Source organism: Lucilia sericata, unplaced genomic scaffold, assembly GCF_015586225.1.
Source record: "Lucilia sericata isolate MDLA Ls3-8-SP2 unplaced genomic scaffold, ASM1558622v1 Contig001224F_arrow, whole genome shotgun sequence".
Classification (NCBI taxonomy): domain Eukaryota; kingdom Metazoa; phylum Arthropoda; class Insecta; order Diptera; family Calliphoridae; genus Lucilia; species Lucilia sericata.
In genome coordinates this window covers 55,457-82,472 of record NW_023995184.1, presented here as the reverse complement: position 1 = coordinate 82,472, position 27,016 = coordinate 55,457, and the positions used below count along the sequence as shown (strand labels likewise).

Here is a 27,016-nt window from a genome sequence, read left to right as displayed (position 1 = left end):
TTAAAAATGTATGTAAAATGTACTTTTTTTAATTTTTATTTAATATAATAAGTTTAATAATAAACAAACAAACAAACAAATAAAATCATATAAATATTATCTTATAAATAAACTTCGTATTACATGTAAAAAATAAAATATTGATTGTTTTTTTCTATTCGAATTGACGTTCCATCACTACAATTACAAAAACGCAGCTTACTTACTTACATAAGGACTTAAATGGGTGAAAGAATCTCAGATAGGACTAGTATGTGGTTAGTGCAATGATACGTTTTCATAGTTTTCTTATGGCTTTACGGGCAGAACTACACAAACGGATTCCGACAAATGTAGAGTATGCAGAGAGGACAGTGAAGTCTCCATCATTGTCACACTTTCGTACTTTCCAGATTATGCACACCTCTAGAATAATAATTGAAAAATTCGAATCAACTACGTCCAACAAAAATATTTGATAATAATTCCCTACAGTGAGCGTATGTATATGCTTTTCCACCAACGTTTTGCAGAAAATATAAACAACAAGCCCGATAGCGGCCTAGGAAAAATCAGTTTAGTTTAATAAAGAAGAAGGAAGAAATTTAAAAGAAGAAGAAGAAGATGAGAAGAATGAGAATTTCTCTCCAAAAAGACAAAAGGAAGAGAGTGGGCATGGATGGGAATCCCCTAATTGCCCGTTATCTGAATAACTTAATCATTCCCCTGATGAAGCCCATAATGTCGCCTAAATTACACTCTGCTACATATCCTAGTTCATCGTGGAATCTTTTGCCTAGACATTTCAGTCTCAGACTCTGTATTCTGGGACAGTGGCATAAAATATGCCCTACTGTTTCTAGTTCCTCTTCGTCCTCACACAACCTGCAAAAAAATCCTGTGTGCTACCGACCCAATTACCCCTAAAAGCTCCAACTGCAGAGTGTCAGGTTAGCATCCCTACCAAAATCCTTATACTATTCCTGTCCAGTCCTAAGAGTACTCTTGTTGCTTTTGGATTTAACTTCGGAAGAGGGAAGGAAGAGGGTTGCCATACACCCCTTGTAGGGAAATAGATCAAAACCTCTGTTGGTTATCAAACCACAACTATAGACTGATTAAATTGCACCCATTTTGTAAACTAGAGGTGATATAAGAAAAAGGAGAGAGATCTGTGATCGCTTTTCTTATGTCAAAAGATCTATTTCTTTTTCAGGAAACAAAAAGTCTATTGTTTCGAAAACTAAATGCATAAAAGTTAAATCAACGGAATATCGGTAAAAATACAGCTTTATTCTAGTTGAAACTTCCATTATTCTTGGAAAAGTTAAAACTAATTAAAGTAAAATAATTAAAATTTAGTTTGTATTTATTTTATTTTTAAACAAATCAAAAAAAAAAAAAAAAATTAACAAAATAAGTACATTGAATTGCAACTTTTAAATTAAAAAACGTTTATCGATTAAAGTCTTATTTGAGATATTCTCTTTTACCGCATAACGATAAAACGATTGGAAAATCTGAAAGAAACAAAAAAAAAAAGAAACTGTGTTAAATATGCAAACACTTGGCATTATAAATTACATTTACCTTATTAAAAATACAAACTGCAATAACAGCTGCCAAAAGATTGGAAAAGATTAAATAAATTGCCAGAAGCAGTAGGAATTCCAATATAAACATTTGCCATTCGTTGCCATAAAGAAACATTTGTGTAAAGGAAAAACTTGTGTCGATATAAAACGTACCCTTGTCTGAAGATAAAAGAAAGAGAGAATAATAAGATATTTACAAATTAATTACAAACAAAACTTACTGTCAGTCAAATAATTTTCAAATTCACAGTCGAACAAACGTTCTACAATAGTCTTCTCCTTAATTATATAATCCATATCCTTAATGCCCTAAAATTTAAAAAGAAATGTATTAAATTTTTCTTCCATTTCAATTAAAAGTTTGCGAAAAAACTTACATGATCAATAAAGGCACAAAAGAAACGATTAACACTACAGTAGGCAACCGAAGTCTTTTCCAAATTGCCCTCAATACTGTTAATTTCTTTTTGAAAGTGTGTAGCTGTTGAACCCACTCCTCCTCCACCGCCTACAGCACCTAGAGTTCCACCAATTGATCTCTGATACGGCAAGAGTAGTTTATCAAAATAATTACTTAAATTTTTTGGTGGCATTATCACGTAACATTGATCCGTATCACTTAAAAGACCACGACGTCCACAAATGCTGTGAGTTTCACGTTGCAGCTGCATTAACATTGTTGTCATATCGGAATCAGCAAAACCATGTGGTGAACGTCCATGTATATAGTAACCAAATGATGGTTCGATTAGTGTAAATATTGAAATGTTTGCCAACGAACAATGGTCAATGTATTTTTGTATGGGATTTCCAGTGAAGCGTGTTAGTATTTGGCTTAAAATCACATACTGACAGAGGGAGAGAACGAGGGAGAGAAGGGAAAAGAAGAGAGGGGGAACGGCAGGGGGACGGAGGGGGGCGAGGGGGAAAAGCGGGGGAAGGAAGGAGGGAGCGGGGAAGCGGGGAGGAAGGGAGAGCGAGCGAGCGAGCGAGCGAGCGAGCGAGCGAGCGAGCGAGGAGCGAGAGAGCGAGCGAGCAGGAGCGAGCGAGCGAGCGAGCGAGCGAGCGAGCGAGCGAGCGAGCGAGGAGCGAGCGAGCGAGCGAGCGAGAGCGAGCGAGCGAGCGAGCAGCGAGCGAGAGCGAGCGATCGAGCGAGCGAGCGAGCGAGCGAGCGAGCGAGCGAGCGAGCGAGCGAGCGAGCGAGCGAGCGAGCGAGCGAGCGAGAGAGCGAGCGAGCGAGCGAGCGAGCGAGGAGCGAGCGAGCGAGCGAGCGAGCGAGCGAGCGAGCGAGCGAGCGAGCGAGCGAGCGAGCGAGGAGCGAGAGCGAGCGAGCGAGCGAGCGAGCGAGCGAGCGATTCTATCTATCTATCTATCTATCTATCTATCTAGCTATCTATCTATCTATCTATCTATCTATCTATCTATCTATCTATCTATCTATTATCTATCTATCTATCTATCTAATCTATCATCTATCTATCTATCTATCTATCTATAATCTATCTATCTATCTATCTATCTATCTATCTATCTATCTATCTATCTATCTATCTATCTATCTATCTTATCTATCTATCTTCTATCTATCAATCAATCAATCTAGTTATGTACATATTAATAAAGCCCTGCCATACTTTTTCATTGTTTAACTTACCCTTGCCACTGCCACCATTGTCAATCCTTGTAAGACTCTGGAAGTCTTCTGTTTACCACTCAACTGTATCCATTCGTTCGCCAGCAAAATGCTACGCCAAGCCGAAACATTTGAATCACTAATATAAGTTCGAACACTCGAACAAACGGAAGACGTTTCAAGATTATTTTTCAAATTGAAATGATTCGTATCGCCACAACGAGGACGTTCCCAATCAATGAAAAAGATGTGAAAATGTGATAAGCGCCAAAAATATATACACAAATATATCAACTGTTGGTACGAGAAAGGAACACACAACAGCCACCATTAGCAGAAAGCAAGAAAAAGAAACGAAAGAAAACAAACATGATAAAATACTCTTGAATAATTGATTGGAATGGCAAACAAAGAAACATTAACATAAACTAACAAAATACTGCACTTTATTTACCTTTAAAATCAATGCTGCATATATAATCAATTCCAACGAACGTTGATCCTTAACAATGGGCAATGTCAACTCCACAATGTCTTGACTTAAAAATGCCAAAGAATTCATAAAAACATGTAAAAGAAAGCAGATTAAAAATGCCAATGCCATATAGGAAATCAAATGCAATAGGAATTCGGTGAAAAAGGTAAAATGACAAAAATCATCATCATTGTTTTGTGATGTTGCTGCTGTCAGAGGCGTCGTAGACGAAGATGTTGTCACAAAAGATGATGTACGTCTTTTGCGGCTATTATTGGCTTTGAAAAGTGCTGCCACCAAAGCAAAGAGCAAAGACAATGGCAGAGCTATTTCATTAACTAGCTCTCCTTTAGCTGTTTCACCAACCCGTTCATATGTTATGAGCAATTTGAAATTGTATTTGGTATTTAGTGTAGTATTGTTGGTAAATTCTATATGGCGATAATGTAGCTTAAGTATGGGTATCGATATGTGATTGTTTTCGTGAATATCATAGTGAAGTTCTATTTTATCGGCGTAGCGCAAAGATCTAAAGATTAGCAATTTGTGAGAGTCTTCATAGGGAGTAGGAGCTTTTGGGCCTAATGTACCATGCCGTAGATGAAATTGTATTAATTGGAAACGTTTAACCAACTGCCATTCTTCCTTTTGTAGACGCTGAAATAAAATAATGTTATTTAGAGAATGCTAACTTAATAACTTGCCAAAGAAGTTTTCTGAAAGCTTTAGAATGTCCTGAAATTTTCATAGAATATTATCATTCCCTGCTTTGTTCAGCTTTGTTTGAAATTACAAATCTGAGCATCTACAACACTTCTACAGAAGTGATTTGAATCCTTTCAACTAAGAAGTTTTACCACATTGGCTGCATATCAAACAGGCCTCAGTTCATTCCCGGTCAGGGTTCTTAGGTTATTAGTGGATAGCACAAATGATAAATAAACTTCCATCGCATTAGGTTAAGCAGCTAATTAATCCTAATCCCTTGATTCTTTATGTTTGAAAGCATTTTTACTTACCCTATTCTCTGGCAACAGATCTTCTATCAGAATTGGTATGGCTTGTAAAAATACTCCATCATTGTCATCATTTCTGGTGAAATTTAAAAATAAACTTATAAAACGATTATTGTCATAAATCTTAGCCAAATCAATAAGTTCTTCCAATGTCAATGAACACTCAATTGCATCATATTCATAAGCAAATCTTAGAAAATTAACAAAACTCCAACTGTTTTTATAATAGGGGCATAAATTCAAATCATTTAGTTTTAAAGAACCCAACGCAGTAGGGGTTCCATCTAAGGCATATGTAGTTGCACAAGAATTTCAAATGATTATTGCTGAAAGATAAGAAGGCAAAGAATCAATTTTAATAATTATTATGACCATACCAGGCATGGATAATTTAATTTCAAATTTACTACTAACTCAAAGTTACTTTTTTAGGTTTAAATCACTAACTTACGACTCAACTAAAAACTAGGACAAGATAAGCCTAACTATGACTAGACTAGGTTAGAATAAACATAACACTATAGACTAGACTATAGACTAAACTATAGACAGACTAAGACTAGATAACTAGACTAGACTAGATATACTAACTATAGACTAGACTATAGGACTATATAGACTACTATAGACTAGACTAGACTAGACTATAGACTAGACTAGACTATAGACTAGACTATAGACTAGACTATAGACTAGACTATAGACAGACTATAGACTAGACTATAGACTAGACTATAGATAGATATAGACTAGACTATAGACTACTATAGACTAGACTATAGACTAGAACTATAGACTAGACTATAGACTAGACTATGACTAACTATAGACTAGACTATTCAGACTTTAGACTAGACTATAGACTAGACTAGACTATAGACTAGACTAGACTATAGACTAGACTAGGACTATAGACTAGGATAGACTATAGACTAGCTAGACTATAGACTAGACTATAGACTAGACTATAGACTAGACTATAGACTAGACTATAGACTAGACTATAGACTAGACTATAGACTAGACTATAGACTAGACTAGACTATAGACTAGACTATAGACTAGTACTATAGACTAGACTATAGACTAGACTAGAGATGACTATAGACTAGACTATAGACTAGACTATAGACTAGACTATAGACTAGACTATAGACTAGACTATAGACTAGACTATAGACTAGACTATAGATATTGATTAGACCATAGACTAGACTATAGATTACATCATAGACTAGGCTAGCCTATAGACTAAACTATAGACTAGACTAGTCTATAGACTAGACTATTGATTAGACCATAGACTAGACTATAGATTAAACCATAGACTAGACTATAAACTAAACTATAGACTAGACTATTGATTAGACCATAGACTAGACTATAGATTAAACCATAGAATAGACTATAGACTAAACTATAGACTAGACTATAGAATAGACTATAGACTAAACTGTAGACTAAACTATAGACAAAATTATAGACTAAGCTATAGATTAGACCATAGACTAGACTATAGACTAGACCATAGACTATACTATAGACCAAACTATAGACTAAACTATAGACTAGACTATAGACTAAACTATAGACTAGACTATAGACTAAAGTATAGACTAAACTATAGACTAGACTATAGACTAAACTAAAGACTAAACTATAGACTAGACTATAGACTAAACTATAGACTGGACTATAGACTCGACTAGACTATAGACTAGACTACAGACTAGACTATAGACTAGACCATAGACTATACTATAGACTAGACTGTAGAATAGACTATAGACTTGACTATAGACTTGACTATAGACTTGACTATAGACTTGACTATAGACTTGACTATAGACTTGACTATAGACTTGACTATAGACTTGACTATAGACTTGACTATAGACTTGACTATAGACTTGACTATAGACTAGACTATAGAGAAAACTATAGACGAAACTATAGACTAGAATATAGACTATAGACCAGTTTAAAGTACTGCACTTTCCATGACTGGTTCATAATCTTAAGCTATTCCAATACTTACTGTTGTCTGTTTTACATCCATAGTATAAGTTAAACCTTTGATTGGCACACCCAATTCCGCTAATGTTTCTTTACCCTTGCTATAGTATAAGAATGGTTTCATTTGTTGTTGCGACAATAATTCATCCACACTGCCATATCTGTAGACTGCATCAGAGGCTTGATTTAAAAGAAATTTACTACAGGGCGAATTCTTATCATTTGCATAATGAAACAAAACACATAAATTGGCCAACTGATGGCAGGCCGTTTGATTATTGAGAGCCATACAAAAGAAGGCCACAAATTTCAATTCCCCAAAGTGTGGCGAAGAGGTCGTTGCCTGCCAAAAGGAATTGTAACTTAGAAAAGGACGCAGCAAGCCATTTGCAATACAATAGTCTTGATAGTGAAAATTATACTCGATATTGCAATCATCACATAATCCATCATATTGCCAATTGCGATAGCACACATCAATTCTACGCGAAAAATCTGCCAGTGATTGTGTGGGGCTAGTGGTCATTGTACGATTAATATATTTAAATTTACATTTTAATTTTGGAAGAATGGTGGTTTCATTGTTTGTACAATATTTAGCAATTAGTTCAGTGGTGGTATTCGTTATTTTGTATTGCATCTGCTTTTGGTTGCACAAGTTGCTGCATGTTATGTAGGGTTTAAAAGTGTCGTAGACCGTTACAGTGGTTGGTGATGGTGACGTTTTGCAACCGCAAGAAAATTCTAAAAATAAAATTTTAAGGTTGCAATTAAAAAGTTTGTGGTTTTGTTTATACTAACGGAAAATATATGTAAAATGAATATCGATTTTATTGAAATTATTTTGCTAGAAAATTTTATTACCAACAATTTTATCAATAAAGTGAGTTTAGTGAATACAGTAAAATTAAAAATGTTAAAAGACTAAAATGTTATGATTTTAAATAATGAATAATCCAGACCCTAATACGGTTAGAAAGATCTATGTATTTCTATGTGTGTGTGAAATCTGCACATATAGGTAATAGCATTGAAAACTTAATATTCGATCAGTGACTGCGACTTGAAGGCAATGTCTATCACCATTATTTGTTTTTGTTGAAAATTTCTTGAATTACACAGGGCAACAAAAGTTTAAAAAAGTCCACTCTCAGATAATCATAGCAAAAATACCACGAAGGTTTTTCAAAATTCAAGGTAAGATTTCTCAAAGATATGACAGAGGTTAAACCTTTACTTTGAAACCAATAGGAAGGACATTCAAACGTCATAACAAATTTTATGAATAAAGTTAAATACAGCGCGAATTACATCTTGAAATAGCACATCTTGAACCCTTCGAAATGTAAAATTAAATTTGTTGGCCGCTGTTATTTATTACAATAAAAAAGTAATTATGTCGAACCTGTGTTTATTCAATACAATTAATATTTTTCCTCTACTTACTATCATCATTAGTTTGCAAATTTTCACCAATTCTCTGACAAGCACTACATTGAAAATAATTTAAATCATAAAATTCATTTTTAGCACAATTTTTAATATCTTCAAACAGAAAAAGAGAACGATTGAAGTTCTTTTCTTTTGCATAATCCATTTTCGAACTCAAAACCACACAATTAAAATTAATAAAAACCCTTAATAAAGCGATTACAAACATATAAAGGAAGCACATTTTGTTTTTAATTTTTTTCAAAAATTTTAATATTTTTATGGGTTTTTAATACTTTTTGCTTCAAATTGTTAGTTTTCCATGTGTTTTCGTTTAACCCCTTAAAGTAACTGAAATGTAAGAGTAATTTAGCTGCAGAGTTTAACTATAACACTTATTATTGAAAAAAAAAAAACAAAAAAAATTGTTCTCGATTAACTCCCTTAGTATTCAAAATAGTGATATAAAGGGTATTTTAATAAGGGGTGTTTCAGCATTCATTGCAACGAACGAGTCAAATGATTGATCCCTAATCTAGTTTGTAGTCTTGTCTAGTCTATAGTCTAGTCTATAGTCTAGTCTATAGTCTAGTCTATAGTCTAGTCTATAGTCTAGTCTATAGTCTAGTCTATAGTCTAGTCTATAGTCTAGTCTATAGTCTAGTCTATAGTCTAGTCTATAGTCTAGTCTATAGTCTAGTCTATAGTCTAGTCTATAGTCTAGTCTATAGTCTAGTCTATAGTCTAGTCTATAGTCTAGTCTATAGTCTAGTCTATAGTCTAGTCTATAGTCTAGTCTATAGTCTAGTCTATAGTCTAGTCTATAGTCTAGTCTATAGTCTAGTCTATAGTCTAGTCTATAGTCTAGTCTATAGTCTAGTCTATAGTCTAGTCTATAGTCTAGTCTATAGTCTAGTCTATAGTCTAGTCTATAGTCTAGTCTATAGTCTAGTCTATAGTCTAGTCTATAGTCTAGTCTATAGTCTAGTCTATAGTCTAGTCTATAGTCTAGTCTATAGTCTACTCTATAGTCTACTCTATAGTCTAGTCTATAGTCTAGTCTATAGTCTAGTCTATGGTCTAGTCTATAGTCTAGTCTATAGTCTAGTCTATAGTCTAGTCTATGGTCTAGTCTATAGTCTAGTCTATAGTCTAGTCTATAGTCTAGTCTATTGTCTAGTCTATAGTCTAGTCTATTGTCTAGTCTATAGTCTAGTCTATAGTCTAGTCTATAGTCTAGTCTATAGTCTAGTCTATAGTCTAGTCTATAGTCTAGTATATAGTCTAGTCTATAGTCTAGTCTATAGTCTAGTATATAGTCTAGTCTATAGTCTAGTCTATAGTCTAGTCTATAGTCTAGTCTATAGTCTAGTCTATAGTCTAGTCTATAGTCTAGGTCTATAGTCTATGTCTATAGTCTAGTCTATAGTCTAGTCTATAGTCTAGTCTATAGTCTAGTCTATAGTCTAGTCTATAGTCTAGTCTATAGTCTAGTCTATAGTCTAGTCTATAGTCTAGTCTATAGTCTAGTCTATAGTCTAGTCTATAGTCTAGTCTATAGTCTAGTCTATAGTCTAGTCTATAGTCTAGTCTATAGTCTAGTCTATAGCTAGTCTATAGTCTAGTCTATAGTCTAGTCTATAGTCTAGTCTATAGTCTAGTCTATAGTCTAGTCTATAGTCTAGTCTATAGTCTAGGTCTATAGTCTAGTCTATAGTCTAGTCTATAGTCTAGTCTATAGTCTAGTCTATAGTCTAGTCCTATAGTCCTAGTCTATAGTCTAGTCTATAGTCTAGTCTATAGTCTAGTCTATAGTCTAGTCTATAGTCTAGTCTATAGTCTAGTCTATAGTCCAGTCTATAGTCTAGTCTATAGTCTAGTCTATAGTCTAGTCTATAGTCTAGTCTATAGTCTAGTCTATAGTCTAGTCTATAGTCTAGTCTATAGTCTAGTCTATAGTCTAGTCTATAGTCTAGTCTATAGTCTAGTCTAGTCTATAGTCTAGTCTAGTCTAGTCTAGTCTAGTCTATAGTCTAGTCTATAGTCTAGTCTATAGTCTAGTCTATAGTCTAGTCTAGTCTATAGTCTAGTCTATAGTCTAGTCTAGTCTATAGTCTAGTCTATAGTCTAGTCTATAGTCTAGTCTATAGTCTAGTCTATAGTCTAGTCTATAGTCTAGTCTATAGTCTAGTCTATAGTCTAGTCTATTGTCTAGTCTATAGTCTAGTCTATAGTCTAGTCTATAGTCTAGTCTATAGTCTAGTCTATAGTCTAGTCTATAGTCTAGTATATAGTCTAGTCTATAGTCTAGTCTATAGTCTAGTATATAGTCTAGTCTATAGTCTAGTATATAGTCTAGTCTATAGTCTAGTCTATAGTCTAGTCTATAGTCTAGTCTATAGTCTAGTCTATAGTCTAGTCTATAGTCTAGTCTATAGTCTAGTCTATAGTCTAGTCTATAGTCTAGTCTATAGTCTAGTCTATAGTCTAGTCTATAGTCTAGTCTATAGTCTAGTCTATAGTCTAGTCTATAGTCTAGTCTATAGTCTAGTCTATAGTCTAGTCTATAGTCTAGTCTATAGTCTAGTCTATAGTCTAGTCTATAGTCTAGTCTATAGTCTAGTCTATAGTCTAGTCTATAGTCTAGTCTATAGTCTAGTCTATAGTCTAGTCTATAGTCTAGTCTATAGTCTAGTCTATAGTCTAGTCTATAGTCTAGTCTATAGTCTAGTCTATAGTCTAGTCTATAGTCTAGTCTATAGTCTAGTCTATAGTCTAGTCTATAGTCTAGTCTATAGTCTACTCTATAGTCTACTAGTCTATAGTCTAGTCTATAGTCTAGTCTATAGGTCTAGTCTATAGTCTAGTCTATAGTCTAGTCTATAGTCTAGGTCTATAGTCTAGTCTATAGTCTAGTCTATAGTCTAGTCTATAGTCTAGTCTATAGTCTAGTCTATAGTCTAGTCTATAGTCTAGTCTATAGTCTAGTCTATAGTCTAGTCTATAGTCTAGTCTATAGTCTAGTCTATAGTCTAGTCTATAGTCTAGTCTATAGTCTAGTCTATAGTCTAGTCTATAGTCTAGTCTATAGTCTAGTCTATAGTCTAGTCTATAGTCTAGTCTATAGTCTAGTCTATAGTCTAGTCTATAGTCTAGTCTATAGTCTAGTCTATAGTCTAGTCTATAGTCTAGTCTATAGTCTAGTCTATAGTCTAGTCTATAGTCTAGTCTATAGTCTAGTCTATAGTCTAGTCTATAGTCTAGTCTATAGTCTAGTCTATAGTCTAGTCTATAGTCTAGTCTATAGTCTAGTCTATAGTCTAGTCTATAGTCTAGTCTATAGTCTAGTCTATAGTCTAGTCTATAGTCTAGTCTATAGTCTAGTCTATAGTCTAGTCTATAGTCTAGTCTATAGTCTAGTCTATAGTCTAGTCTATAGTCTAGTCTATAGTCTAGTCTATAGTCTAGTCTATAGTCTAGTCTATAGTCTAGTCTATAGTCTAGTCTATAGTCTAGTCTATAGTCTAGTCTATAGTCTAGTCTATAGTCTAGTCTATAGTCTAGTCTATAGTCTAGTCTATAGTCTAGTCTATAGTCTAGTCTATAGTCTAGTCTATAGTCTAGTCTATAGTCTAGTCTATAGTCTAGTCTATAGTCTATAGTCTAGTCTATAGTCTAGTCTATAGTCTAGTCTATAGTCTAGTCTATAGTCTAGTCTATAGTCAGTCTATAGTCTAGTCTATAGTCTAGTCTATAGTCTAGTCTATAGTCTAGTCTATAGTCTAGTCTATAGTCTAGTCTATAGTCTAGTCTATAGTCTAGTCTATAGTCTAGTCTATAGTCTAGTCTATAGTCTAGTCTAGTCTATAGTCTAGTCTAGTCTAGTCTAGTCTAGTATAGTCTAGTCTATAGTCTAGTCTATAGTCTAGTCTATAGTCTAGTCTAGTCTATAGTCTAGTCTATAGTCTAGTCTAGTCTATAGTCTAGTCTATAGTCTAGTCTATAGTCTAGTCTATAGTCTAGTCTATAGTCTAGTCTATAGTCTAGTCTATAGTCTAGTCTATAGTCTAGTCTATAGTCTAGTCTATAGTCTAGTCTATAGTCTAGTCTATAGTCTAGTCTATAGTCTAGTCTATAGTCTAGTCTATAGTCTAGTCTATAGTCTAGTCTATAGTCTAGTCTATAGTCTAGTCTATAGTCTAGTCTATAGTCTAGTCTATAGTCTAGTCTATAGTCTAGTCTATAGTCTAGTCTATAGTCTAGTCTATAGTCTAGTCTATAGTCTAGTCTATAGTCTAGTCTATAGTCTAGTCTATAGTCTAGTCTATAGTCTAGTCTATAGTCTAGTCTATAGTCTAGTCTATAGTCTAGTCTATAGTCTAGTCTATAGTCTAGTCTATAGTCTAGTCTATAGTCTAGTCTATAGTCTAGTCTATAGTCTAGTCTATAGTCTAGTCTATAGTCTAGTGTATAGTCTATTCTATAGAGTAGTCTATAGTGTAGTTTATAGTCTAGTCCATAGTCTAGTCTATAGTCTAGTCTATAGACTAGACTATAGTCTAGTCTATAGTCTAGTCTATAGTCTAGTCTATAGTCTAGTCTATAGTCTAGTCTATAGTCTAGTCTATAGTCTAGTCTATAGTCTAGTCTATAGTCTAGTCTATAGTCTAGTCTATAGTCTAGTCTATAGTCTAGTCTATAGTCTAGTCTATAGTCTAGTCTATAGTCTAGTCTATAGTCTAGTCTATAGTCTAGTCTATAGTCTAGTCTATAGTCTAGTCTATAGTCTAGTCTATAGTCAAGTCTATAGTCTAGTCTATAGTCTAGTCTATAGTCTAGTCTATAGTCTAGTCTAGTCTAGTCTATAGTCTAGTCTATAGTCTAGTCTATAGTCTAGTCTATAGTCTAGTCTATAGTCTAGTCTATAGTCTAGTCTATAGTCTAGTCTATAGTCTAGTCTATAGTCTAGTCTATAGTCTAGTCTATAGTCTAGTCTATAGTCTAGTCTATAGTCTAGTCTATAGTCTAGTCTATAGTCTAGTCTATAGTCTAGTCTATAGTCTAGTCTATAGTCTAGTCTATAGTCTAGTCTATAGTCTAGTCTATAGTCTAGTCTATAGTCTAGTCTATAGTCTAGTCTATAGTCTAGTCTATAGTCTAGTCTATAGTCTAGTCTATAGTCTAGTCTAGTCTAGTCTATAGTCTAGTCTATAGTCTAGTCTATAGTCTAGTCTATAGTCTAGTCTATAGTCTAGTCTATAGTCTAGTCTATAGTCTAGTCTATAGTCTAGTCTATAGTCTAGTCTATAGTCTAGTCTATAGTCTAGTCTATAGTCTAGTCTATAGTCTAGTCTATAGTCTAGTCTATAGTCTAGTCTATAGTCTAGTCTATAGTCTAGTCTATAGTCTAGTCTATAGTCTAGTCTATAGTCTAGTCTATAGTCTAGTCTATAGTCTAGTCTATAGTCTAGTCTATAGCCAAGTCTATAGTCTAGTCTATAGTCTAGTCTATACCCTTTACATGTAAATTAAAGGACACCTTGCATGGTTTGTAATCATGTTTTATACTTTCATATTCCTAGACATGTTTCTGTAAATATTGAATAGTGCAATGTGTGTTTGTTGCCCTTAACTTTTTATACACTACAGCATGGTTATGACGAATCCTGCACATTACGAAGTTATTTTCTTTAATCAGTTACGTACCAATCCTCATAAAGTTTAATATAAAGATTTTCAATTATTAAATATGATGTACTATGGCCCTATGATTCTATCAGGATCGAAAGGAATTAATAATAATAAAATACAATGCACTATTACATCAGTGTTTTGTGTTCTAAATAGAATTCCAAAGATTATGTAATTATATTGAATCTTGGTTCTAAAATGGAGCCTTTATAAAGTCAGGAGTTAATTTTGAAATTTCGGGTGAATATTTGTATAAGAAAGAAAAGAAATCAATAATCTTTTATGGTCCAGAAAATCGCAAAATGTAGTTTGATTTTGGACAAAAATCTGAACCGTACTCAAGTTGTTCGTTAAAACCCCGTTTTACAGTAGTTATAAAAAAATTGCTATAAAATATCCTTTAAGTGGTTGTCATGGTTACCACGACAAACCCTTAAAGAAACTACAATTGTGTAAAAAGTTCTAACAAAAATAAATAAACAAAAACAACGTGCATTGCGTGTATGCCAATGCCGATATATGTATGTACTATAAGGTCCTCCCATACCATATTTTCATAATTTAAAATTTTTTTGCAATACTAATTAAATATAATTGCTTGCTTTAGGCAAATGTCTTGAAAACGTTATAATAAATTATTTATAATGTCTAAAAAAGTTTTATTTAGTAGAGAAAATTAAATTGTAGAAAATTGTCTATATAAATAATATATTAGAAAATGACATTTATAAATAGATAGTTTATTGAAAACAAAAATTGAAAACTTCTTAAAAGATAGGGAATTGATCGAACATTTTCAGTAAATGGAAAATTTTTAGAAAATTTTCTACAAAATTGAGTATTTATTTAAAATTAATGATTTATCATGAATTATGTAAAATTCGAGAATTTATCGAAAATTTTCTATAAATTGAGAATTTATCGAAAATTTTCTATAAATTGAGAATTAAGTAAAAAATTTTTATATATTGAGAATTTATCGAAAATTTTCTATAAATGGAGAACTAATCGAAAAAATCGAGAACAATCAATAATTTTCCAGAAACAGTATCTATTTTGTAAAAAAATGGCGTAAAATTTAAATTAGAAATAATAACGATTTTCCATTAAAAATAAACAAACTTTTTCCAACACTGTTTCTTGCTAGTTGCTTTAAAACCTACTAAACTTTAAAACAATGGCAACTCTTCAGCACGTGTTGAAATGTCAAAACAACAAAAAACCAAAACAAACAAGAACAATTCAACACTTCACTAGAAAAATATTTTATTTTCAATTTCTTAACAAAATATTAAATTTATTTGTTAAAATAACAATATGTCGCGCAAAAAATGGACTGCTCTAGATAAACCTCCATTATCTGAACCGGTTTTAGAAGTTATACAAGATATGGGCTTTAGTTTAATGACACCAGTACAGGTAATAATAGAAAAAACATTTCCATTTTTTGTTGTTTTTAACATTTTTATTTTTTTATACCACAGACCGCCACTATACCCTTATTATTGGCTCGTAAAGATGTCTCCGCTGAAGCTGTTACCGGTTCTGGTAAAACTTTAGCTTTCCTAGTGCCTCTATTAGAAATGCTACAGCGTCGCCATAAGGAAACCCCCTGGTTACCTAAAGAAATTGGTGCTTTAATTATATCGCCCACAAGAGAATTAGCTATACAGATATCAGAAGTATTGGCACGATTTTTGGAGCATGAAGAATTAAACCATTTACGGCAGAAATTAATAGTGGGTGGCAATAGTATAGATGATGATATCAAATCATTGGTAAAAGATGGTCCTTGTATATTGGTCTGCACACCAGGCAGATTGGAGGATTTATTTCAACGTAAAGGGGATTTGAATTTGGCAGCGAGGGTGAAAAGTTTGGTAAGTTATACCTATAAAATGTAAGGTTTTTAAATCTTATTAAAAATGTATATTATCTTTATAGGAATTTTTGGTTTTGGATGAAGCTGATCGTTTATTGGATTTGGGCTTCAAAGCCACCATAAATAATATTTTAGCCTATTTACCGCGTCAAAGACGTACTGGACTATTTTCAGCCACTCAAACAACTGAAGTAACAGATCTTATAAGAGCTGGTCTCCGTAATCCGGTTTTGGTGTCGGTGAAAGAGAAATCGACCATTAATACACCTATTCGTTTACAAAACTACTATACTTTACTAGAGGCCGATGAGAAATTTATAGCTTTATTACATTTTCTCAAGTCTAGTAAAGCTAAAGATAGCAAAGTTATGGTTTTCTTTCCCACCTGTGCCTGTGTTGAATACTGGTCGGAAATTATACCGCAATTTCTAAAAGATCGTTCCATTTTGGGTATACATGGAAAAATGAAAAATAAACGTAAAAATATTATAGAACGTTTTCGTAAAGAAGATAAATCGGTATTGTTGTGTACAGATGTGTTGGCCAGAGGTTTAGATGTGCCCGAAATTGACTGGGTTATACAGTGGGATCCTCCCTCGAATGCTGCCAGTTTTGTGCATCGTGTGGGACGTACTGCCCGTCAGGGTAATGAGGGCAATGCCTTGGTATTTCTTTTACCCACCGAAGATGCTTATGTGACATTTTTGAAAATCAACCAAAAAGTGGAGTTAGAAGAAATGGATGATTTAGGTTTTGATAGGAATCAACTAAAACCCACCCTGGAAAAATTACATAAATTACAAGCCTCCGATAAGGGTTTGTATGACAAGGGTGTCAGAGCTTTCGTCTCGCACATACAAGCCTATAGAAAACATGAATGTAATGCTATTTTAAGATTGAAAGATATGGACATGGGCAAAGCTGCCACGGGTTATGGTCTTCTACAAATGCCCCGTATGCCTGAGTTAAAAACCCTAAATGCCGATAATTTCATAGCCCCCAACTTTGAAGTTGATGTCAATAAGTTAACCTATAAAAATGCCCAAAAAGAACAGGCTAGACAGGAAAAAGTGAAAACCTACGAAGAGACAGGACAGTGGCCGGGCAAAAAGAAACATAAAAAACAAACTGAATCTTGGGACCAAACGAAAAAGGCAAAAATGGATGTTAAAACCAAAAAAGAACTGAGAAAAGCTAAAAAACAACGCAAAAAAGCAGATGAAGCTGCCAATGGCGCGAAGGGAAAGAAACGTAAACAGCAATTCACCCAAGAAGATCTCGATGAGTTGGCCAATGATATACGTTTGTTTAAGAGATTGAAAAAGAACAAAATTAGTGAGGAAGATTTTAATAAAGAAATGGGTATAGATGAGGATTAAATTAAACTATTAAGAGGAAGTGTACATACAATTGAATTTTGTATTTATGTTTAAAAATAAGTTTTCCAATAATTTTATTGAAAAAAATAAAAACCTTAAAATTTTATATAAATTTTTTTACCAAAATTTTTTAATCGAAAATTTTCACTCAAAAATTTTTCAAACTCAAGATTTTATCGAGAATTTATAAACAATTTGCTCTAATTAGAGAATTTAACAAAACCGCTAATAATTGTATAGTATTTAAAACCTTTATTCGAACTTGTCTGTGGTTTGCTTTGCCAAAAAATTTATTTTGCAATTTAAGAAAAATAAAACATTTTAATGAAAAAAATTAAACACAAACTTTTGCGTAAAAAAAACAAATGTTTAAATGAAACTTAAAATCTATATAAAAATCCTTATAATGTAACAATATATGGGTATATAAAAAAATGCAACTTGTACTCCTCCTTTAAAATGTTTGTACAACTTAAATGGCTGCTTCTGTAACAATTTGTAAAATTATACGCCGTTTGGCATCGTATGAAAAACCATTTTGTTTAAACAATTCCGATTCATAGAATGGTTTCAAATTGAAAATATCCAATTGTTTGGCACGTTCCAACAAATCTCTTTCCATAATTTCCACATGTGTTGCAGAAGGACCATCTTTACATCTAATATAGGCCAATTGATCCAATGTCAGCTGACGCAATATAAAGAATAACAATTCGGAATGATCCTTTTGGAAGGCCAAATACTTTTGGAATGTTGTACGCATCTTTTTCATAACACTGAATTTCTGGGCTTCGATAAACGATTCCAACATCATGCGTATGGCCATGCTGACATCAGCTTCAATGACATTTTCACGCAAATGTATGCGTGCATGAGCCTCAGCCATACGTATAACACTTTCAATGTGACGTACCGTTATGGGTAGAGAACCGGTGGCAAATGATTCTTGACGTAGTTGGGAGTACATTTTGGCGATTTTGTCTTCATCAACGTTCTGCCAAAAAAAGAAAATAATATTTATTTAAATTGTTGCAAATACACCTTATATCCGAGTTGTACTCACCGTTAATTTTGGTCTTATATTTTCTTTGGCATATACTATGTATTGTCTCAAAAGATCTTGTGGTATTTCACTAACACCGCTGGGTTGGGTCTCCTCCATTTCAGCCTCACTGGAGGGATGATGTTTAATGTGTGAGTTGACAACGAACTTAGCCAAATGTTGATCTTGCATGGGATCAAATTCATCTTTCACTACACATAATACATCAAAACGTGATAAAATGGGTTCGGATAAATTAACATTTTCCGAAAATGTCATTGAGGGATCATAACGTCCACCAATGGGATTGGCGGCAGCAATTACAGTACATCTGGCTTGAAGAGAAGTCACAATACCAGCCTTTGATATGGAAATAGATTGCTGTTCCATAGCTTCGTGTATAGAAGTACGATCTTGATCGTTCATTTTATCAAACTCATCGATTAAACATACACCCTGATCGGCCAACACCAAGGCACCAGCTTCCAAAGTCCATTCACGTGAAATAGGATTACGTCTAACATAGGCGGTCAAACCTACAGCACTGGCACCTTGACCGGTTGTGAAGACTGCACGAGGGGCAATTTTTTCAGTGTATTTTAAAAATTGAGACTTGGCTGTACCGGGATCACCACATATCAACAAATTGATATCACCTCTAACCTTATGTTTATCACCGGGATTCTTGGATTCGCCACCAAATAAAGCCAATGCTAAAGCGCGTTTAATATAATCATGGCCATAAATGGAAGGAGCCATTGAAGCTACAATACGTTCGGCAATACGTGGATCTTTGCTTAATTTTTGTATGGTGGCAATATCTTCATCGGTTAAAGATTGGACAACCTGCTTGCAATCCTTAACCACAATGTGATTGGCTATGATAACAGTAGCAAAGACGGGAAAACCTTGATCGGTATTTAAAGAGCCATCATAGTTATTGGTATAGATACCAGTGACCTCTAATTCATCACCAGGCTTACAGAGATCGCAAAGATCTGCCAGCAAGATAACATCTTTACTACGAGGTATACGACCAGCGGGTATACGGCCGGGTGATTCTTGTAGAGTAATTTTTTGATAATTACGATACAAAGTTTGTTCCATATTGATCTGTAAAAACAAACAAAAAATTATTAATTTCACTTTAAAAAAAAAAAACTTATATAACCACTTACTGAGAAAGGACCCGTACTTTGACACTCAGGACATGAGCCGGGCTTAACTTCAGCATTTTGAGACTGTACAAATGGGCCCAAAACATAACCACACTTAACACAATCATATTTAATGACAGATAACTGTGGTAAAACTCCTGTGGTGGCGGTTACTACACCCAAAGTGCGTACCAATTGATTTAAATGCAATTTACGGAAAGTACGCAACTCCTCAATTAAGGGCAATTCAGAAATGCGCACATGAATTTCCGTAGTAACACGTTCGTAGGTAGGGAAAATAGACAAAACCATGTCCTTGGCTACTTTATCGAAAATCTCTAACATTTGGAATGGAGCTTCGGGTAAGAAATAAGCCAACACATGTTCTTTATTTGCCAAATCAGTATAGGACACCACAAATGAAGATTTATTTTGTTCACACATGCGTCGTATGCGATCACGATAGGTATAGGCTCCTCTTTCATCCACAAAAGTACGCAAGAACGATTGAAAGCGATTGGCAATTTCGGTACGAGGACCTAGCATACTAACCCATTCTTTGGTAGAATGACCTTTAGTATCTTCTAGATTTTCTATGGATTCTACCATTTCGGAATCTTCTACCTCTCCCACAGCCGCTTTCTCGCCGGCCCTGCGCTTAGCTCTAGGACCCACATCGTCATCATCATCGCTCTGATCAAAGCCCAAATCACGATCGTCACGATGAATACCCTTGGCGCGATCTCGCCTATTCATTTCTCGTTCAGCTGCCAAACGATCTCCCTGTGATAACTCGGAAAAGTCTTCCTCATCATCGAGCATAGCAGGATCATAATGATCCAGTTCCGGCATAGGACGATAATCATTTTCCAAGTTATCTCCAAACAATTCCTCTCCATCTTCCTCTTCTTCATCACGCACCGTTTGATCACCCAAAATTTCATCTTCATTTTCAAAAGGCTCAAAATCTCCCACGGGCGAAGTCATGGCAGCCCTTAGATCACGTCTATCGGCACCATCGCTGGGTGTTGCTGGCGGTGGAGAACTTGGTAAATCCTACAAAAAGATTTTATCTATAAAATTGTAGTCTCACACACATTTTTTAACACAACTTACAGCCATTTTTATTAAGAAAATAAACTTTTAATCAAAAACAATTAAACAAACTTAACAAATAACAATTGTTTAACAAATTTTTAGCGCTTGGTATTTGCCTGCAGCCACCGATGCACAAAGAATGCAATTTTTATAATAAATTGTTGTTTGGGAATTTGTTTTGCAAAAATAAAACACGCGAAGAGGTAAATTGTTTTTGGCGCGCAAACAGAGTTGTAATACGATCAGATCCCTGCGCCGACAAATGTTAACGGCGTCGGCGACTGACACTAAATATGTCGGCGGCGGCTTAAAATCGACTGTAAGCCGGCTAAGTTTTCAACTACGTTTAGTTTTTAAATTTTCAACGATTTTAAATAAAAACGGAATCCGAGAGATCAGAAAGTGGGATTTTGGAAGCAAATATATTGTTTATAACAACAAAACAGATCAAGCTCAAAAGTTGTGTGAGAAATTATGCAGGGATGAATAAAAAAATTCTTAACAATTAAAAACAAATCCTTTCTCCAAGTTTTACGAGGATCTGCCGATATTTAACCCTATCCTCCAAATAAAACGTAAAAACAAAGATATTTTATTTGTTTATTTACTAGCTATACCCAGTGTGCTGTGCTACCCTAAAAGCAATATAAATAAGAAACCCACTTAACGATTTTGATGATTCTAACTACAATGGTTTTCCAGATATACAATTTGTTACATATGGGAGATTCCATGCAAATTATTGCAATTTCTATACGAATTTTTCTATTTAATTCATATGGGAGCTCCAAGCCCCCCAGATAAAAGTCCGCCTTTTTTTCTCCAAAATGTTCAGATGAATATTAAAGTTCTTCGTGCAAAATTTGAAAAATTTAATTCTATTAGTTTCCCAGATAAACGAATTTTTGTATTTAATTCATATGGGAGGTTCCGCTCCCTTCATTGGTAGTCCCCCAATTTATTACCCAAAATGTTTACATGGATGTTAATGTTCTTCCAGAACAACATCATTTAAAGGGATCACATATATATATGGACTTTGATCATTAGATTAATAAGAACGTCACCGTGATTTTCGGATTAGAGACTTAAATGTGGAATTAGGTCAATTATGGACAAAGTTCTCTATAATTTAAAGTATTTTTTTTATTCTACCATAAATCTTTCATAATGATAACTTTTGGAATGATGTATTAGCTATAAACTGATTTTCTGTAAGAGGGTTATGTAGGCGGACCGATCCTCAAAATTTTATTTTTCATAAATGTAAGTTTCGGTTTCTAAAAATATTTTTTTCTTCGACATCGACATTTGAAAGCCATTTATGTGCGTTTAAGTCATTTTCTGAAGAAGATTTCATATACATATTTACATTACATATTTTCGTTCCAACAAAGTATGAGAAAACGTTAAAATCAATTATTGAAGGGGGCAGGGTCAATTATGGCCTATTGAGATTTCGATTGATATCAAGCCCTTTTTGCAAAATGGATATTGTGTGTTTAATTTTATGTTTATATATTCAATATTTTAGAAAATTCAAAAAGTACCAGTTAAAGAACGAAAAATTACCAGAAATACTCCAGTTTAAATTTTCATTCACTGATTGCTTAGTTTTATGTTTTTAGGTTCATTATAAAAGAAAATCTAAATAGTACAAGTTGAAGAACGAAAAAGTACCAAAAAGTCCCGTTTTATATGTTCTCACTTACTCCATGTTCAATATTATAGAAAATTCAAAAAATACCTTTTGAAGAACGAAAAAGTACCAAAAAGTTCCCTTTTATATGTTATTACTTAATCCGGGCTGTACATTCCTAAATTCATGTTTCTAGGTTCAATACTATAAAAAAATCAAAAAGTACCAGTCGAAAAACGAAAAATAGAAAACTCAAAAAGTACCTTTTGAAGAACGAAAAAGTACCAAAAAGTCAACTTTTATAGATTCTCAAGTGCTTAATTACATGTTTCTAAGTTCTAAGTCAAAAAAGTACCAGTTGCAACATCGTATTGGGAGCCCGTTATTATGTATTCATATGTATAAGTTAATAAACCAAAAACAATGTTTTATAAAAAAGTACCAAAAATAGGTACAATTTTCACCCCTTAAACGTCCGAATATCCAAAAAGTACTAAATTTATATTTTTATTTGTTCGTCAAGTTATGAAGTATTCAAAAATATTTTTTGAATGTTCTCTGGTTTAAAAGATACATGGGGTGCAAAAGAAGTACCATATTACAGTTTCTACCCGTTAATTCCCCAAAGGGGCCGAATTTGAAAAAAGTACCAGACACCTGCCCGCTTATTTTTTAAATGAACGACGATAAGCTTTAAACTGTTTTTGTATCTTTTATAGTTTAGGAGATATGAGGTTACCGAATTTACCCGTTTTTACCATTTTTAACCCCCTAATCATTCGCATTTCCAAAAATCCCGTCTAAGTGGATCTATTTGGTGGAAGACCAACCTCTTGTTTAAATTTCAGCTCTTTAGCTAAAACCGTTTAGGCTCTACGATGATGAATCAGTCAGTCAGTCAGTAACGTTAGAATTTTATATATGTATTATGTATATAGATTTCGTGCATTGAATTATACTGTAAAAACATTGTAATGTTCGACTTGAATTCAAGTTTCGTTTTCACTGGAGAATGCTATTGAATTAAAGTGTAATGAAAGTGTATTTCAACACTTGAAATTTGAATGTTTGACTGGAATTAAACTTGTTTTAAACTTTAATTCCAGCAAGAATGCTTATTTGGTATAGTGTGAAAACTATAAGGGATCTAAAGTCGACATAAAGCCCACAATGGTTAGTACCAATATTTTGCTCAAACAACATCTACATACCTAGCCAGGTTATATCCTCTAGGTCCGTGAAGACATTCTCTACAAAGCTATAAATTTGTATAAAAGGCGGCTTAACAATTGTTTCTTGTAAATATTCGACCACCATAGTGTTTGGAGACAACAAGAGCTTCACTGAAAGGCACACCAGACAGACATCGGCCTTCTATTATGGGTGTATGGTAGTGATTTTGCTGAGATCAATGGTATAATAATAAGTATGTATCCCTAGGATACCCCCTGAATACGGCAATCAGCTTCCTTCCATTGCCTCTAGGTGATAATATACCATGTCACCACTAGCCGACCGACCACCGCCCGACTAGGTGACTAGGGAGGTATACAATTGCCACTCTCTTGTGGGCATTCTTCCAGGAGACCATCATGATGCCTCCTCTTTCTTGAAAAGACGTTCTTTATAGACAAATAAATAATTAATTAACACCATTACTTACATTTTTTAATCTTCTAGATCTCACAAATATACCAAATCTAGATTTCAATAAACACTTTTGGGTATTAAACGAAAACAAACCTAGCCTGGAAAAACATTTTCATCATAGTTATTAACAATTTAATTAAATTAAACCATACGAAATAATTGATAATAGAATACTTTATATTTGGTTCTGAAAATCTATGGAAATATTGGAATGTCTATGTCATAAAACCAACGGATTTTAGAATATGTTAGGATTACTTAGTCTCCTTAAGCTTTACAATAGTGTCTCACATTATGCCATGACATCAGATATTAATTCCTTCTAAATATTTAGGTAATTATTCCTATCCCTGCTTTTGGCGAGAATTTTCCACTTAATAAATAAAAATAATGGACATTATTAAAAATCGCTAAATTAACAACACTATCAACCACCCTTCAGCTGATAAGATTTTTTCACGTCACAAATTTGTTATTTACTACAGAATTTTATTGGAATAATTAAAAAAACGAGATAATTTTTAAGTTAAATCATGGCACCACCAGCGGCCAGGCAACGTTATAATGCCAATAAACAGGACAACAATGTGGGTTCACGAAAACCTCCTAAAAAGCTCAACACAACAGTGACAAAGAAAGAAAACAAGAAATTAAGGTAAGAACAAACAAGCATTGCAACACCTACAAAAAAAAGCCGGTATGGATATTGGCACAATATTAAGTCACCACATAACGATTTTTTCTTTTAGTAATAGTCATAAAAATCAACAGGAAACAGCGTCGAGTAGTGAGAAAACAAATGTAGTGCCAAGTGTTCATACGGCTTTCAAAACATTTGTTAGCGCCCGTTTATGCAGTGCCATTTGGGCCTATATATCGGACTGTGATGAAACCTACAACTATTGGGAACCACTGCACTATATTATTAACGGTCATGGCCTACAGACCTGGGAGTATAGTCCACAATTTGCTTTACGTTCATACACTTATCTGTTGTTGCAGGGAGTTCCTGGATGGATTTATCAAAAAGTGTTCCATCCTAGCCCAATATTGATTTTTTACATGATACGTTGTATGCTGGGTTTTGGTTGTGCCGTAATGGAAAGATTTATGTACAAGCAAGTGGTACCAGTTGATGTATAATATACACATAACTTGAATGATTCTCTTTTTAATTACAGATCCATTTGTCAAGAATTTGGTATACATATAGGCCGTTTATGGCTTATATTCCAACTATTTAGTGTGGGCATGTTTGTTTCTAGCACGGCTTTATTGCCTTCATCCTTTGCTATGTATTTCGGTTGTTCGGCATTGGCCGCTTGGTGGACTCAAAAGTATCCTTTGGCTGTATTTTTCATAGCCATTTCGGCTTTATTGGGTTGGCCTTTTGCTGGTCTAATTGGAGTACCAATAGCAGTGGATATGCTATTACGTAAACGCATGTTCCGGACGTTCTTTTTGTGGGCCGGTATATCAGCTGCTACTATTGCCATACCTATGACTGTCATTGATTCGAGCTATTTTGGAAAATTCACATTTGCTCCTTTGAACATTGTCATATATAATGTGTTTACCAGCCATGGTCCAAATATCTTTGGTACTGAACCTTTGAGTTACTATTTGATAAATGGATTTTTGAATTTCAATATTGTTTGGGTAAGTATAGTAATTAATCCCAAATTCTAAGGGAAGTAAATGTTAGAAATGGGCAACAATGTTTATTTTGAAATTTTTATGTAGAGTTGCCAAGTTACACGTTTTTCTATTACACAAATAATAGGAAATTTTATCCAAAAATTAAGTGGATTAAGTGATAGTTTTAAAAAGATTGTGTTTTTTTTAGATTTAATAATATCCCAAGTTTACTTTAATTCCTAGCAATACAAATTATATTTTTGTTATTTTTCAGCTTTTATCGTTAATCACACCCATAATGTTAGTAATCGACTACTTTGTGGTGCCCGCCAAATCAAGTTCAACTTTAAATTTTCCACGTTACCTAACGTTAGCACCATTCTATTTATGGCTGTTGGTATTTTTTGCTCAACCCCATAAGGAAGAACGTTTTCTATTCCCTGTTTATCCGTTAATATCTCTGTGTGGTGCCATTACAGTAGATGTGTTTCAACGTATATTTTTCCGCCTTAAAACTCTAGTGGTAAAAATTAAAAATGCTACTTCTGGCGCTCATTATTTGGATCACACCATGTTCATAGCAATTTTCATAATGATGATAAGTACTTTAATGGGTTTATCACGCGTATTTGCACTCTATCGTAATTATCATGCTCCCATGGATCTAATGATGGAATTAACACAATTCAAAACTACACCACAATATAGACAAAATCAAATATATAATGTTTGTATTGGCAAGGACTGGTATCGTTATCCTGGCAGTTTCTTCTTTCCCGCTCAAAACTTTCGTTTACGTTTTCTGAAATCCGAATTCGATGGAATGCTACCAGCCTACTATGCTGAAGGGGAAAATGCTACACAAATAATACATCCCTATTTTAATGATATGAATAAGGGTGACGAACGTATGCATTTCCCGTATGAAAATTGTGATTTTCTAATAGATTTCGATGAAGGAAAATATACTGAACTACAACCTAGCTACTCGAAAAGAACAAAAGATTGGTCTATAATGAAAAGTTTACCGTTTTTAATAACAGAAAAATCCCATAGATTTTATAGAGCATTTTATATACCTTTCTTAACCGATAATTACACGAAATATGGCAATTTTAATCTATTGAAAAGAAAGAAAATGAAACTTAGTTAGATTTAAGGATACTAATATGGAATGGGTTAATTTACTTAAGTTTTTTATAGGTTTATACATATGTAAAGACAGCATTTAAAAGGGCAACGACTTTTGAAAAAAAAAAATAATAATTCTATTTGCAATATTTACATGACTTTCTAGAGAAAAGTGTTTTTAATAGTAAATATTTAAAATGATTTTGTCCATATTTACAGAAATGTAAGCCAAAGATTGAATAAAACGGTTTTAATAAAAATAATTTTATTTAAATAACGTATATTTGTTTTTAATTTTTAATATCGATAGCTCAGAAGGAATTTTAAAGTGTCGAAAACAAAGCAAAGGTTGGTAAATGTAATGGTAATATGTATATTGATACAAAACCCGATGGCAAGTTTATATTTCGAATAAGAAATTGTTAGGATAATATTGTTAAAATGTAGAACAAAAAGATTTCAGAGCCTGTGTTTTGTATTTTTCGAACCGAAAAACAATAAATCAGTTAATGAGTTCTATTTAAATATTATTCTTCAGATTTTAGCTATAAATAGCCAGGATTT

The 27,016-nt window shown here is 33.6% G+C and overlaps 4 protein-coding genes across 4 annotated transcripts; 2 read left to right on the top strand and 2 right to left on the bottom strand.

The window, feature by feature from the left end:
* Window positions 1-1,226: 1,226 nt before the first annotated feature.
* LOC119610540 (meckelin) lies at window positions 1,227-8,366 on the bottom strand. Its single transcript, XM_037965801.1, is given in 9 exon segments — window positions 1,227-1,499; window positions 1,570-1,733; window positions 1,796-1,883; window positions 1,952-2,463; window positions 3,180-3,501; window positions 3,662-4,339; window positions 4,702-5,024; window positions 6,733-7,458; window positions 8,161-8,366. Coding segments are annotated over 9 exon segments (3,045 nt in total). The 5' UTR covers window positions 8,312-8,366; the 3' UTR covers window positions 1,227-1,418.
* Window positions 8,367-15,029: 6,663 nt separating this feature from the next.
* On the top strand, window positions 15,030-17,293 carry LOC119610538 (probable ATP-dependent RNA helicase DDX55 homolog). Its single transcript, XM_037965797.1, has 3 exons — window positions 15,030-15,255; window positions 15,321-15,716; window positions 15,781-17,293. The coding sequence occupies exons 1-3, from the start codon at window positions 15,154-15,156 to the stop codon at window positions 17,095-17,097; spliced, it is 1,815 nt and encodes a 604-aa protein (XP_037821725.1). The 5' UTR covers window positions 15,030-15,153; the 3' UTR covers window positions 17,098-17,293.
* Window positions 17,294-17,334: 41 nt separating this feature from the next.
* LOC119610537 (DNA replication licensing factor Mcm2) lies at window positions 17,335-20,643 on the bottom strand. The gene is made up of 4 exons (XM_037965796.1): window positions 20,413-20,643; window positions 19,318-20,352; window positions 18,161-19,252; window positions 17,335-18,091 (listed from the first exon to the last, which is right to left on the bottom strand). Exons 1-4 carry the CDS (start codon window positions 20,416-20,418, stop codon window positions 17,570-17,572), a joined length of 2,655 nt encoding a protein of 884 aa, XP_037821724.1. The 5' UTR covers window positions 20,419-20,643; the 3' UTR covers window positions 17,335-17,569.
* A 3,469-nt stretch (window positions 20,644-24,112) lies between these two features.
* On the top strand, window positions 24,113-26,581 carry LOC119610541 (alpha-1,2-mannosyltransferase ALG9). Its single transcript, XM_037965802.1, has 4 exons — window positions 24,113-24,338; window positions 24,433-24,801; window positions 24,865-25,342; window positions 25,596-26,581. Exons 1-4 carry the CDS (start codon window positions 24,217-24,219, stop codon window positions 26,472-26,474), a joined length of 1,848 nt encoding a protein of 615 aa, XP_037821730.1. The 5' UTR covers window positions 24,113-24,216; the 3' UTR covers window positions 26,475-26,581.
* The last annotated feature ends 435 nt before the right edge of the window (window positions 26,582-27,016 follow it).